Here is a 13581-nt window from a genome sequence, read left to right on the forward strand (position 1 = left end):
GGTATTAAATAAGTGTGCAATTCACAAGGACTAATCACAACTGATTGATCCTCCTTTCGTGGTGAATGACAGATATAACTTGTTGCCCAATCCACGTCTTGCCTGGTTCTATCTTCGCAAATCCCCTCACATAACCTGGCTCAACACAAACATACCTTTCCCTAAGGAGTGTTAGCATCGAAGTACATGACCCAGTATAAATGCTCACCATCCTCCATCTTCCATGTCTCCCATTTTCGCACCCGCAGCCTGCTGAGGGTTCCAAACAACAACGTCCTTTAGCTCCCGAACCTTGATCTCCACGCCACCTCCTGGCCATGTGACTTCATATTTCCCCCCTGCATCTGGGTACACAGAATCGGTGAATTGACGGACATCAACTCCTGCCCTAGTCTCAACTTTCGGTTTGTTTCTGGCTTCTTCGGATGCCTCTGTTTTGTCAAAATAACTTTTGTTTTGCAAGGGGAAAACAAGGACGTCGTTCGCAGGGGCCCTGATATAGTTATGGAACAAAGCCTGGAATTCGAGGTTGTCAGGTGGGTAAGCCATAGAGGTTGACGTGTTCGTGACGTGCAGATCAGTACTGATCTGATGCTCAGCCAAGGTAACGACATAAGCCAGATGGAATGGTCTGTCATATTTTTCTGTGATACCCGCGGTTGGCTCAAGCGCTGGGAGAATATATCAACATATATCAAGCGATACAAATCCAGTGAGATGGCACTTACTGAGTCTCACAGATACGCCCTCGTCATTGTCCATCACAATGCTATCGAATTTCCACACTTCATTTCTGGCAAAACCATGCTGGGCAAGTTTCATGTGCTCTGGGTGGCTGGGAGGTCCAAAGCAAGGAAATATGACTGGAATACCTCCCCGCACAGGCTTTGAACCATCGACAGCGGCTTTGGATGAAACAAATAGCCGCTCAATTGGCTGAGGTTCGGTGATGGTTCCAGCCTTCCATGAAATGACTGTTGCACCGTACAGAAGTAGTTCCGCAGAGGAACCCTGTTCCAGGAATCAGGATGAGTGGCTGTCTGCTTTTGGTCTAGTCTATCACGTACCTTTGCATGTGTCAAAGTGACTCGCCCAGAAACCTGTTTGACTGGCATCTTCGGAGTAGATGGTAAGCTTGAGGTATTGAGTTGGCAACTATGAGATATAAGTACCCCCTGGAATTACCCTGAGAGGAGGCTAGCGGCCCGGCCCCCGGCCTGAGTAAAAACCTGCCCTTAGGTGGAATCGGGTACGAGCTTAAGTACTTAGTCTTCCCATTTTGTTCTCACTTTGCTAACTCTGTCACTCATGGCATACACCTATCCCACTGCTGACACTTCTCTCACACTTCCTGACTCCCAGATGGCAGATTGCGTTTATGGTCGACCTGCAGTCGAAAGTAGTACGAGGGAGCGGCAGAAAAGCTCTCTCATTGGCTTCCTCTGCGATCCTTTCGCAGCGCAGCAGTGATCCAAATAGGCAGATGCATACGCCGTTCCATTCACCGCAGGCCAAAGTTGTCCTGAATCGCTGCTGACTTCTCGTTTGTTCAGCGTCCCCAGACGATATATTCGATGCTTCACTGCTATGGCTACTTTGCCATACCTACAGGTAATGACGTCAAGGCTGCTGATTGCTACTATCACGACACACGTGATATCAAAAGTCAAGCTTTCAAGACGCCTTGTCTTATTGCACACAAAGACTCATCGCTTTGACACCTCTGGTGTGATTGAAGTTAAAATGTTGTTACATTGGGAGTACCATGGAACTGATTGAAATTCAATTCATTTATATAGCTCATTTTGTGAGTTGTTACATATGATTCTCTGACTCCAATTCTAACAATGAGATTTCACAAGGACTTACAACCTGGACGATGGTACCCCGTCATCGCGAGATAGACCTCATGGCTTTCGCCAGGGTCTGTCAGCTTCGAGTGAGCCATTGGGCATACTGTTGATAATTATCGCATGATTTTTTTTTGCCGTTTCTCTTCTTCGTGAAGAAGTGTCCACGGTGGTCCAATATTTATTGGTCAGAGGTTACTTGCTTTACCCTCTATATGTACATCACATTATTCATCGTAGCGACATCGCTCATGGCGTCATATTTGAGTGTCGCGAAGCTCAGAATTCGTGATGAAAGTTTCTCTCGGAGACTAATTGGTTTGTCTATTATCTCTGTGACCGCCTTTGGCGCTGGGTTCGTTGGAGACTAAATGATCTACTGATCACTGGGGGAAAGAATCAGTATCTAAACTACTACTTGGTAAGTTCCGATTCGGTCAGATATCTCACGAGTACCAGCTCTCGAAGCGCTTCAGTACTAGGGACGGTGTGCACTGGTGCCATGGTGTAGGCGCGATCATTGTATTCTGTAGTAATAGTTGCAAACTTGAACGATAATATTGGCCTGGTAGTTGAATCTTATGCTAAACAAAGATATTTACCCTTGCAATCTTAATCGAGCTTAATCAAGAACAGATCACTTGCCCTCAACGTTTAATCGCTAGACTCATCACACCTTCCAGTACAATCATCTTCAGCCTTGCAACCCTTGTAGAGGTATAGCAGGCTAATATCTGACTTGTTAAACAGTAAGAAGTCCCCGCGTGATTTCTCAACTGGGACTGAACGTCTTTTGATACAGCGCCACTGCGATGGAACCCGGATACACCATGGAGGACGTGAGTCTCATCATCAAAATCCCGTGGTGAATGATATGAAATTAACACAATGCTGTTGTAGATTGCACCTATTGCCGTTCTAATGGACGAGCTACGCTCGGAAGACGTTCAACTACGCCTCAATGCCATTCACAGCATACCCACGATTGCACTTGCTTTAGGGCCAGATCGCGCCCGTGACGAGCTTGTTCCATTCTTGCAAGATTCTGTCGATGATGAAGATGAGGTACTACTGGCTTTGGCCAAAGAGCTTGGAAGGAATTTCGAGGAGTACATTGGTGGAAAGCAATTCGCCCATGTGTTGCTGGGCCCTCTGGAGAATCTATCTGCAGTAGAGGAGACCCTAGTACGGGACAAGGTGCGCGTCCTTAAAAATATGTTCCTGGATTGATTGATTGATAACCAATGATTTTGCTACCAGGCTGCAGAATCTATCGCCAAAATAGCTGAAGTTCTATCTACTCCGCAAATCGAAGAGTTTTACATTCCACTCCTGAAGCGGCTCTCACAGGGCGAATGGTTTACATCACGCACATCTTCTGCAGCCCTGTATCCTCCGGTTTATAACAAAGTATCGTGGTCAATTCAGGAGGATCTCCGGAAGGGCTTCGCAGCTTTGGGTGCAGATGATACACCTATGGTCAGACGTGCTGCGGCAAAGTGGCTCGGGGTGCGTAATATACATTCTATCTCTGCGACGATTGATACGTCAACTTTTTTGGCAGCCATTCGTTCAAAATCTGTCAAAGCAACATGTCTTGTCGGATGGGCTACCCATCTACCGCAGACTCCAATCCGATGATCAGGATTCTGTGCGCTTACTCACAGTAGAAGACCTTATTGTTATCGCGAAGCAACTCACGCCATCCGAGGTGAAGGAGCAACTGTTGAAACAAATCAGACACAGCATTGCTGATAAGAGCTGGCGAGTGCGATATATGGCCGCAACACATTTCAATGAGGTGCGTCTCCGAGGCCGGATTCTACCTTTATCTAGGTGCCATAATTCATATTGGCATTTAGCTCGCAGAAGCCGTCGGCATAGAACTGGTTAGGGAGGAGTTAATAGGGCAATATGTGCAGCTTCTAAAAGATAACGAGGCAGAAGTACGCACAGCGGCTGCAGGCCAAATCCCAGGTATGATCGATACTGCCATAGAGTACTACTTGATTCCACCCTTAACTTTCAGGGTTTTCGAAACTACTTGAGAAGGAAGTCATCCTTGCACGCATCGTGCCTTGCGTGCGTGACCTCTCTCATGACGCATCTCAGCACGTGCGAGCCGCTCTTGCAAACCATATCAGCGGCCTTGCACCGCTCTTGGGCAGAGATGCTACTATTGAGCATCTCTTACCTTTGTTCCTTCATCTACTGAAAGACGAATTTCCCGAAGTTCGGCTCAATGTCATCAGTAAGCTCGAGACTGTAAATGGCGGTAAGCTCCATGCACGTCTACATGCAAATAGCTCCCTGAAATTGCTATTGTCAGTCATTGATATCGAACTCCTGTCTGATAGTCTTCTCCCCGCCATCATCGAGCTTGCAGAGGATAAGTCATGGCGTGTCAGACAGGCTATTATAGAATATATCCCCCTGCTTGCAACCCAACTCGGCAAACCTTTCTTCGATGAACAACTCGGGAACCTCTGCATGTCCTGGTTGGGTGACACGGTTTTCAGTATACGTGAATCTGCAACCACCAACCTCAAGAAACTGACAGAAGTCTTCGGCGTCGATTGGGCGAAGGTTCAGATTGTCCCCAAGGTCATGGGTATGGGGCAACATCCAAATTACCTCTACAGGATGACCACTGTACAAGCGATCACAGTACGTGTTCATCTTTACTAGGCTGCAGTGATTTGAGCGGAATCTTTAAATTGTAGACTATCGCACCTTCCCTGAATCTTGCAATCGTTCAAGCTGAAATTATCGGGCCGCTCTTGCAGCTTGCTGAAGACCCCATCCCGAACATCCGCTTCAACGTTGCAAAGTCTCTAGAAATTCTTGCTACCACATATGGAAATACTACGGAGGGTCGCGAATTTGTCCGTAAAAGTATCGTTCCGGTACTAGAGCAACAGAAAGCAGATTCCGACGCAGATGTGCGTTACTTCGCTGCACGGGCCCTTCAAAAAGCGTCAGCGGATATGTTAGGCAAGTGTTGAAAGTACGAACAAATCATCCGTGACGTTGACCTGTGTAGTTCAGGTTGATTAGGCGGTCTATGCAGTATGCACATACCCCACCTTTGAGTCTTTTTCTCGCATTCACGAACATTCCAAGAGAATAAATAGTACCGTACCTTCTTTTGTGCTCAATGAATCATGAAGTGCAGACAAAATACTGCCTATTATGCTCCCCCTACCAACGTGCAGCGTATCTAATCACATTGGCCAAGGCTTTCTTTCTTTGGCTGGCAGATTCTGTCTTTGGTTTACCGTACACGACGCATGCTAAGTCTGCCTTAAACCATATAGAAATTGTGATGGGTTTCCGGTAAGAAAATATCACGTTGTGCGTCTTTGAAAAGCTTTCTCACCATTCTGCAGATCAAATGGAACTGTGTAGATCAATAATGGCTGTGAGGCGTTATAAGATTCCTCAATGCCATGACCCGCGATGCGAAGGGTCCAACAACTTTCAACTTGGGCTTGGATTGCTTTTCATCACGTGATATGGCGGGAGCCAATCAGAAAGAATCTTGATTAAGGTTTGGCGAACTAAATAATAGGGTATAAGAATGCATCTCACTAGATGAGTTGCACTTTTGCCTTCTACCACAACTATCGCAAGTCTGGGAACTTGTTGGCTATATCGTTCCTCTAGTCTATATCTCTTATAACTTCAGCGCGAGTCGCTTGTCTTAATATCTACAACCCGTCTTCACGCTCCTTTCAATCCCACTCCTTCAATATGCCGGTCATGCGCTCTCTTCTTGTCTTCCTGCCCGCCGCTGCCATGACATTGATGCTGAGTACGCCCTTCACGGTGCAGCATGCCTTGGCTAAACCAATCGCAATACCGTCGTCGCCAAGGGCCTTTGGCGGGTTCACGAATATCGCTGCCAGAACGGACAGGTCGTCCACACCTAAGCATCCAGCATCTCATACTACAGCCATACAAGCTAAGTCCCCGAATGCGCCGTCGCGGGTAATGGCGGGGCACACGGAACGTAAAGCCGCCAGGAGTGTTCCACACGTACCGCGTGAACCGTCCGCTGTTAGTGCTCATGGTGGAAGCTCGAACGCCAAGCTTGCTCGTCTACGCAGATATCACCGCCAGGCTTTGCAGCACGCCGCAAACTATCGTATGTCGGTAAGATGAGGGTTGTTTGTGACCTTTACTTATCGTTCTTGTATAGACAACCTGGCCTCAAATGCAACGTCTGCATCCGCTTCTAACCCCGCATTCCAACAGCAGGCATCAACAGAGCTCTCTGGATTCAACACAAACTTTGCGGGCTTCACTTCTGTTCTGGCAGAGCTTGGCGGTGACAAGGGCGTCGCGAATCTAGATCCCACCAACAACCTAGAGACCTTGCTAGAGAGTATTGTCAACGCCAACAAGGACATCCTCACAGTCACTTACAACCTTGTTGTCTCATTGCCCATTGTCGGTCCGATCTTGGGTCCCAGTAAGTCTCAGTCATTTCTTGCATACAAAACGGTAATGAACTGTATTTGCAGTCGTGTACGATCTCAAATGTACTCTGGACGACCTACTGGACATCGTCGAGAATCTGACCGATGCCATCATCAATGCGATACAACCCCTCCTTCAGGCTGTTCTCGGCAAAGCTGTTACTGCGACGTGTGCATCTGGCGTTCAGGTTGTAGGTCTTTGCATATAACATCGGGTTAGACTCGATTTCTTCTTATAATCACAAACTATACATCTATAGAACCCACGCGTTGGAATTCTATTAGAGCGCGCGTACGAATTTGTTTTGTACTTACCTTGCCACTGTATTATAACGGACTTTTTCATGCTATCTATGCTGTTCGCTCGACTACCTCCTTGAAAGAACGAAGCAGTACATTATTGTGGACTTCAATTAGAGTATACAGGGATATCTTACATAAATCCGTATGATGCTATGAGTTGGTGCTAAAAAGCACCCAACTAAAAATCTGCATATAGTATATGGCCATTGCGTCCACCACGTATGATTTTACGCATTCGTTGCTACCTAGATAGAGGGTGCAATCCAGGTGCACAATGATATCGGATGACGTCATGGAGGAGAGCAGCTCATTCCTCGAACACCCATTTCTCAGCGAGCGGCCCAATGATTGGGAGATGATAACGTGCGAGACCCTCGCGTGAAGCTCCAAAATACGCTCGTATACTGAAATATGTGAACTCGGGACTCATGTCGACTTAACGGAATACTCACGCCATGAAAAGTGCGGAAAGTGCCAATGAAATAGTGAGGAATGACCGTATCCATGAAGGAAAACCAAGTAGTGATGCAAATATGCGCACTAATAGCAGAGGTGTCATTGACAAGGCAGATTGGTAGGCTGTTGACAATGAACTTAGTGGTAAGTCAGTAAGGAAGCGGGGAATGTTACCGTGAAACCGAACATAATCGTTATGAGTTTCCAGCACAAGTAATATCAAAGCTGAAGCAAATCATGACACGACGGAATAAGCACTCATATTTGTATGACTTACCTGAAATCGGACCCAGTATATATGCGAAGGCTGATAGAACGTCCACACGCATCCCATAACTCGTTTCCCACTGATTCTGCTGGACATCTTCCTGGATATCCTCATGCCCGCTTATCGAATTGTTAAATGTTGGGAGACCGCCAGATTGATAAGATATCTCTGTTCCTCGTGAGGATGAGTGAACAGGAAACCATGGCCGTGCTTTGGAGCTTGAAGACGGCGGTGACCGGTAGGAAGAGTCATCTGGTGGAGGAGTCTGCACACATTAGTATAATTTATACGTAAATGCATATGGGGAAGACTTACATAGGGCGCGAACGAAGATGCAAAGCTGGACGACATAGCTCTATGATATCACAAGCCTCAGGGAGGAATTCAAGGCTAAGCGCTAAGGAGCAATTACGGGTGGCTGTGTACGGACTCTGCCGAACGGACTTCAATCTCCTTACGCCTACACACACCATCTCGTCAAGACCCCGGGAAGAAAAGGTCGCAAAACGTCAAGGACGACAAAATCATGGTGAGAGTTCCCGTCGAATGCTGCAGGTTGCTGTACCATGTCGAATCGTCGAAACCGAGTGAGATCTGCGGTCGGGAGGCGATGGATGGTACCAATGCAGGTTAGATGTACTAAGCTTACGGTCTATGACTTTAGGCCGACAACACAGCACCTATTACCCTCCGCGCCCGTAAATTCATCACCAACCGCCTTTTGGCGCGTCGTCAGTTCGTACTCGATGTTCTCCACCCATCGCGGCCGAACGTACCAAAAACCGAGCTCGCAGAGAAGTTGGCTACCATGTACAAGACGGATAAAGCACGCGTAGTCTGCTTCGGTTTCCGAACACAGTTCGGTGGTGGACGTAGCACTGGATTTGCGCTGATTTACGATGATGAGACATCACAGAAGAGGTTCGAGCCTAAGCACAGACTGGTCCGGGTAAGTTTATCCTCTCCTTACCACACGACTACTGTCTCATCTTCTATTCAACTAGTCTGGCCTTGAGACCAAGGTTGACAAGCCTTCACGTAAACTGCGACACGAGAGAAAGAACCGCGCGAAGAAGGTATGACAATTTCTTCAATTACTGTCGTGCGATGCACTGATGCACTTCATCTGCAGTTCCGTGGTACCAAGAAGACCAAGGCTGCTGAGCCTGCTAAGAAGGGCAAGTAGACACTGCCCTCTTGCATTAGTCTATATTCCTTTCTTGCTCGAGTGCTCCCCCTCTTATTATCGAGAACCAGTCGAGCGAGCTGTACCTATGGCGTATGTCACACTCACAACCACATTCATGAATCATATGCACATGCGGCTCACGAGCATTTTCATTGGAATATGCGCATTTTTCTAAGAGTATTACAAAACCAGTTGATGATGTTGGGTATCGATGCAGTGGTAATATAGTCGAGCATAGAGATCTACAAAGAGAGGATAAAACACAATAAAGCTTTAGAAACCGAGCTTCTTGTGTATGATATCCGGATCTTCTTGGTATTCTTCTGCTGATACCCACATCTGCGAATATGTTTCAGAACCGCCCATATAGAACAGGTTGAGACCAACCTTCTTGAAAGTCCCCAGACCTGCAAGAATAGAACCACCTATCCACGTCGAGTATTTGCGCTCCGGAGGGGCGTAAATTTTGATCTTAACATCTTTCAAAGCCAACTTCTTGATTTCGTTGAGAAGACGGTCGCCAAAACCTTCAAGACGATGCTATCAATGCAAGTGACTTGTCTACTAAAGCTTACGTACCTTTGCATAACGTGCTGCCTCCACTGAGCACAATATTCGAAAAGAGACTCTTCCGCAGATCCAGATCAACTCGATTGATGGAATCTACAACAACCTGATGAACACCAGCGTATTCCTGTCCAATAAGCTCTGGATTAAACAAGATTTCGGGAGCGCGGAACCGCTCGGGTCCCAACTGCAAGAAAGATGTGATTAGCATCTCCAGACTAGAATGTGGGAACTCACCTGAACTAGGTTTCCGTCCGGGAGACGGAACTCCTCAGTCCGACCCACCGTGTCCTTCTCCTCTTTGGAAGGGTTTAGTGCGATATAACAGCACTTTTCCTTTATTATCCGAACAACTTCTCTTTCCGCAGTAGTGTGCAGATGATGACCAGATTTTCTTAGCAGAAGCTGTAAATGGTCAGTTACATCTCTGTAATGTGGCATGTGAGGCTTTCATTCGAGCGGAAGATGGACATCATACCTTCCAGCGACATCCACTCTTCTAATTGCATGAGGCATGGAGAAACCCTCAAATACAGGGACAGCGTGTGTAACACCATCCCCAGAGTCGAGTACTATGCCAGTCGTCCGCCCTGAGGAATATCTATGGATGGTTCGAGGGAGCTAAAATAAATATGACGAGTGTACAACTTACAGCGAAAGAACAGCCTGTACGGACAGGAAGAGAGCTGGAACATTGAATGTGTCAAAGAATATCTGAGCGGCCACATCACGATTACTCCTTGGATTGAGTGGCGCTTCGGTCAAGAGAACTGGGTGCTTTCATGCATTCTGATCGGAACATCCTGGCACCTATATTAGATAAAGCAACATACCTCTTCACTGAGGGTTCCAAGTTCTTCAGCATATATCCAACTCCATATTCTTTCCATGTCATCCCAATCAGTTACAATGCCATGTTCCATAGGGTATTTGATCTTGAGAAGACCGCGGAATTCTTGTGCACGACGACCGATGAAGACATCACCTTCGAGAGCACCGGCCATGACGCGCACATGCTTTGGTCTCCCAACGCTAGAAAATCAAATGATTAGGCCTACACGTTGACCGGTATTGCGCTGTAAAAACGTACAATGATGGGAAAAAGCATTTCGGATGATCTTGACCCGCGAAACCTGCTTTGATAGTCCCTGAACCCTGTCGAAACCTGGATGAGCCTACACGCGCCGTAGCTGGAAGATGAGCGTTACATTGTCTATCACGACAGGTTGATTTGTTAGGACATCCTCAAATTCTGCCGACATCCCTGCAGTGATAATGAACAGAAAAAGTTATTAAAGAAGGCTAAAGATTCGTTTGACGATCAAAAATGTGAAAGCAGACGCGTTTGACCGTTTGAGCGTGTTTCTCACATAATGTCACATTTACCAGCTGGCTCCTGGCCACAGCGCTCATCATGATACAACATGGTTCCACACGGCTTATTAGCTTTCTCTTTATTACGCTCATATTCAGCATCGTACGTCGAGTCAATCTTCATCTAACCGGGACCCTTCAATTAAACAATCTTGGCAGGCGTCAGTCGAAGCTGCCATGAATAAGTGGGAGGTGACAAACTTCTGCAAATGTGAGTCCCTTGAACTTGATCATCATGCTGCTGGAACTAATCACGATTTAGGTATCTGCTTCTCTGCCAACTATACGATTCTGTCCCTGAACACGCCCGACAACCCCTCCAAACCTTGTCTATCGTGCACTAAGCAGTGGTGCTTGAATCAGAACCTACCTATTTGCGCCGGTGCATCTCTTGGCGACACAGATCCAGACACTGCGACTGGTCTGGAGGGCGATGTTGAAGCGCGATGTTTTCGTGCGTCTTCAATTTCCTTGTGTCTACTAACGTTAATTTGTCCCTACCAGAACGAGATTCTCCTAGGGACCAGCTTGTGGTCACCCTGTTTTTATTGACTATCCTCGGACTGTTACTTGGTGTCAGCATTAAAAACCGCATGCTCAAGGCAGGTTTGGATTCTAGTACGGCATGGTCTGCCAGCAGGCGCTGGTGGGAGGTTCATATGGTTTCTTTTTCGCTTTGTATGATACTCAGTCACAATTGCAGGAATGGTTACCGCGTAGGTACCATGAAGACTTCAACCTGACTGAGCGTCCCACTGGCAATAATAGTCGGGGAAATTACAGAGAGATATCAAATACGCTTCCAATGTAGTTCTTTGATATGTACGATTTGCACTAGTTCCGTGGGGATGCCTTGCCTACACATGTTTCCCTTATAGAGCACGTTCAGGCGCCACGCTAGACTGCGCTTCTTGAATTCAGACCACAACGTCTTAATAACCGCTCTCCAGTCTCTTTGGCACTTAAGGGAGTTCCAGGGACAACGCATTTGTGTAACTAAGTTATACCAAACCGAAGTCACCTGCTAGTGCTTCATGGGCTCATTGTGCTCCAAGGCCCGTGCGCACTCTGAGGAACATCAGGTGTTGGGAAGCACTGCCGCCCAATCAAACGATGGCACCACTGTGGTACCCCCTTCCGATCCTCGCGCCGCAGCTGCAGAGGCAGCTGAGAGAAGGTTGAAAACGGTAAGGCGAATCCGAATTAGTATCCATTTTACAGGATTCACCAGGCAGCATAGGCACATGCACGAGGTACTAATGCCTCGAATCCGAATCGGGGACGACTTGCCGAGCAGGTCGAGACTGCGAAAGCGGTGAAATTAGCACCTACGCCAAGAGATGAAGAACGGCTAGTGGTAATGTCAAGCTCTATGACCGATTGTTTACCGTTCCTCACTGTGACTACTTCTAGTGGGATTGAATAATACTTTGTGCGTGTGTATCGCCTTACCATCAGTATAACATGTGGGACATCCATCCTCCGGACTTCTTATTCTGACCTCCAGGTTTTCTCGTGCTCTTTAATGCATGATCGCCGATCCCTCCCATAATTTTCAATTTACCTCGGACCCGCTCAATCATGAAGTGATCTTTGAAGGCCTCATGGGCATTGTATACTATTATCTTACACGTCGTGAAACTCAGCGGACCAGCATCACGATTCGGATGTTCGGACACGTTGTTTTCATTGTAGAGCATGCTATAAACGAAATCTCTTCTGTTCCCATGATCGAGGAAAGTGACGCCGTCTTGTATTGTCTTGGTCCATCATCTACTCCCTGAGATGCAAATGGGTAAATGATGATTGTTGGAGTTGTGTGAATCCCCCATTGCACATGTCGATGGCCACGTGGTAGTGATCGCCACACCGTCGACCAAATACATAAGTTGAACTGTTTCTACGATGTCATCTGAAGCCGAAGGGTGGAACAAAGTGTTGTGGGAAAGGCAGCCTTTTCCTGACAATTACATTCATCCTCACTCCTTCCTCTCTTCCTTGAGGCGAAACCGTTGGTATGCATAATTTATCTTCAAAACGTGGTACTTAATATTCTCTAAAGCTAATTTCAAGCCGTACACCTATTGGCCACTAGTACTCTTATGCTGTGCGATCACACAGCACTTAGCGACAATCTTCACATTCCTCGCAGTTTTTGTGAGGCTTAAGGAACGCTGGCTTGATGCTCGTGTCCTGCTGTGGCTCTCGATAGTTAGTTTCTTTGGAGGATATGCTTTGTACGAGATCTTGAGTTGTTCTAATCCTGTTCGTGGTACCTTCACTCGTACGTCCTCCACATCCACCCCCTGAACCCTTCATTGATCAGTTGCATCAACCAGGCTCGAATGCGATCAAATCTTCCCTTCTTGTTTTCCTCGCTTTGATGGGTTTGTCACCGGTTTTGCGAACTTTGACCGCAGCAACGTCCTCGGACTCCATTTGGGCACTATCAGCATGTCTCTTCCTTCTTAACGCGTTGCTCGCCGATTATAGTTCCATGAAACCAGTTCAACAGGAAAGGTGGATTAGTGCCACGTTGACCCTGTTGTCAATTCTCATCTTCCGTTGTAGACTCTCATCTGTACTATCCATGAATGCCGCGATCTCGTCATCGGTTGTTTTGGCCTCGCGACTGCCTGACGATTTGGCCGTCTTCGCTCTTGTCCTGTTTGCTGTGCAATTGTTTGCTCTTTTCCCGATCCTGCGTCATCAGCTTCAGGTGGGGTTCGGTAATTTTACCTGGTTACATTATCGTGTAAACTTTGATTATAGGTCACTCCACAAGTCGCACAGATCCTCTTCACACTGACCCTTTGTGTGCTATCGTTTACTCTAACGGCGCCTTTATCCGTTTCGGTCGCCTACATTTATGCAGGCATCTCGATCACGGTGACGTTCGTTGCCCCGGGAGTCTTAGTCTGGGCACAGAAATACAAAAAGCACGTCACTCCGTCAAGCTTTTTCCTTTCTCGTTTAACATATCTTTCCGCAGTGAGATAAGAGGACCGTGGGATGTTGCAGTTCCGAGACTTAATTGATAATTGGTTCACACTGTTTAAAACGTGGAACACACAATGTAGAATCTTACTTTTC

At 47.0% G+C, this 13581-nt stretch overlaps 8 protein-coding genes across 8 annotated transcripts; 5 read left to right on the forward strand and 3 right to left on the reverse strand.

Annotated features, from left to right (window-relative positions):
- Positions 1–16: 16 nt before the first annotated feature.
- Positions 17–1210, reverse strand: EDB93DRAFT_22505 (galactose mutarotase-like domain-containing protein). The gene is made up of 4 exons (XM_041455779.1): positions 1068–1210; positions 729–1011; positions 209–671; positions 17–161 (listed from the first exon to the last, which is right to left on the reverse strand). Exons 1-4 carry the CDS (start codon positions 1113–1115, stop codon positions 35–37), a joined length of 921 nt encoding a protein of 306 aa, XP_041313608.1. The 5' UTR covers positions 1116–1210; the 3' UTR covers positions 17–34.
- A 1470-nt stretch (positions 1211–2680) lies between these two features.
- Positions 2681–4855, forward strand: EDB93DRAFT_1237136 (ARM repeat-containing protein; the record flags this gene model as incomplete). Its single annotated transcript, XM_041451388.1, has 8 exons — positions 2681–2689; positions 2751–3047; positions 3111–3359; positions 3415–3651; positions 3713–3827; positions 3880–4125; positions 4180–4517; positions 4574–4855. The coding sequence occupies 8 exons, from the start codon at positions 2681–2683 to the stop codon at positions 4853–4855; spliced, it is 1773 nt and encodes a 590-aa protein (XP_041313609.1).
- A 988-nt stretch (positions 4856–5843) lies between these two features.
- On the forward strand, positions 5844–6540 carry EDB93DRAFT_1074440 (uncharacterized protein; the record flags this gene model as incomplete). The annotated part of the gene is made up of 3 exons (XM_041445095.1): positions 5844–5997; positions 6052–6324; positions 6377–6540. The coding sequence occupies 3 exons, from the start codon at positions 5844–5846 to the stop codon at positions 6538–6540; spliced, it is 591 nt and encodes a 196-aa protein (XP_041313610.1).
- Positions 6541–6941: 401 nt separating this feature from the next.
- Positions 6942–7709, reverse strand: EDB93DRAFT_1244645 (uncharacterized protein; the record flags this gene model as incomplete). The annotated part of the gene is made up of 4 exons (XM_041452236.1): positions 6942–7038; positions 7087–7315; positions 7368–7623; positions 7674–7709. 4 exons carry the CDS (start codon positions 7707–7709, stop codon positions 6942–6944), a joined length of 618 nt encoding a protein of 205 aa, XP_041313611.1.
- A 215-nt stretch (positions 7710–7924) lies between these two features.
- On the forward strand, positions 7925–8544 carry EDB93DRAFT_1237138 (ribosomal protein S24e-domain-containing protein; the record flags this gene model as incomplete). The annotated part of the gene is made up of 4 exons (XM_041451389.1): positions 7925–7987; positions 8023–8307; positions 8363–8434; positions 8491–8544. The coding sequence occupies 4 exons, from the start codon at positions 7925–7927 to the stop codon at positions 8542–8544; spliced, it is 474 nt and encodes a 157-aa protein (XP_041313612.1).
- Positions 8545–8820: 276 nt separating this feature from the next.
- On the reverse strand, positions 8821–10376 carry EDB93DRAFT_1074125 (actin-related protein; the record flags this gene model as incomplete). Its single annotated transcript, XM_041445070.1, has 9 exons — positions 8821–8886; positions 8935–9074; positions 9127–9301; positions 9352–9541; positions 9593–9715; positions 9767–9891; positions 9948–10146; positions 10205–10269; positions 10323–10376. 9 exons carry the CDS (start codon positions 10374–10376, stop codon positions 8821–8823), a joined length of 1137 nt encoding a protein of 378 aa, XP_041313613.1.
- A 126-nt stretch (positions 10377–10502) lies between these two features.
- Positions 10503–11403, forward strand: EDB93DRAFT_1112384 (uncharacterized protein). Its single transcript, XM_041448128.1, has 5 exons — positions 10503–10591; positions 10648–10699; positions 10751–10942; positions 10993–11141; positions 11192–11403. The coding sequence occupies exons 1-5, from the start codon at positions 10529–10531 to the stop codon at positions 11297–11299; spliced, it is 564 nt and encodes a 187-aa protein (XP_041313614.1). The 5' UTR covers positions 10503–10528; the 3' UTR covers positions 11300–11403.
- A 990-nt stretch (positions 11404–12393) lies between these two features.
- Positions 12394–13526, forward strand: EDB93DRAFT_1074529 (phosphatidylinositol N-acetylglucosaminyltransferase subunit C; the record flags this gene model as incomplete). The annotated part of the gene is made up of 5 exons (XM_041445101.1): positions 12394–12499; positions 12551–12772; positions 12828–13207; positions 13261–13431; positions 13485–13526. The coding sequence occupies 5 exons, from the start codon at positions 12394–12396 to the stop codon at positions 13524–13526; spliced, it is 921 nt and encodes a 306-aa protein (XP_041313615.1).
- Positions 13527–13581: the final 55 nt, after the last annotated feature.

The sequence above is a fragment of the Suillus bovinus genome (genome assembly GCF_016758785.1).
Source record: "Suillus bovinus strain UH-Sbo-P2 chromosome Unknown EDB93scaffold_1, whole genome shotgun sequence".
Lineage (NCBI taxonomy): Eukaryota > Fungi > Basidiomycota > Agaricomycetes > Boletales > Suillaceae > Suillus > Suillus bovinus.

Coding starts and splice junctions, on each gene's coding strand:
- EDB93DRAFT_22505 (XM_041455779.1), bottom strand. CDS start 1,115: ATGCCAGTCAAACAGGTTTCTGGGCGAGTCACTTTGACACATGCAAAG. Junction 1,012..1,067: donor TCACTTTGACACATGCAAAG/GTACGTGATAGA, acceptor TTCCTGGAACAG/GGTTCCTCTGCGGAACTACT. Junction 672..728: donor GGGCGTATCTGTGAGACTCA/GTAAGTGCCATC, acceptor ATATTCTCCCAG/CGCTTGAGCCAACCGCGGGT.
- EDB93DRAFT_1112384 (XM_041448128.1), top strand. CDS start 10,529: ATGATACAACATGGTTCCACACGGCTTATTAGCTTTCTCTTTATTACG. Junction 10,700..10,750: donor GGTGACAAACTTCTGCAAAT/GTGAGTCCCTTG, acceptor ATCACGATTTAG/GTATCTGCTTCTCTGCCAAC. Junction 11,142..11,191: donor CCAGCAGGCGCTGGTGGGAG/GTTCATATGGTT, acceptor TCACAATTGCAG/GAATGGTTACCGCGTAGGTA.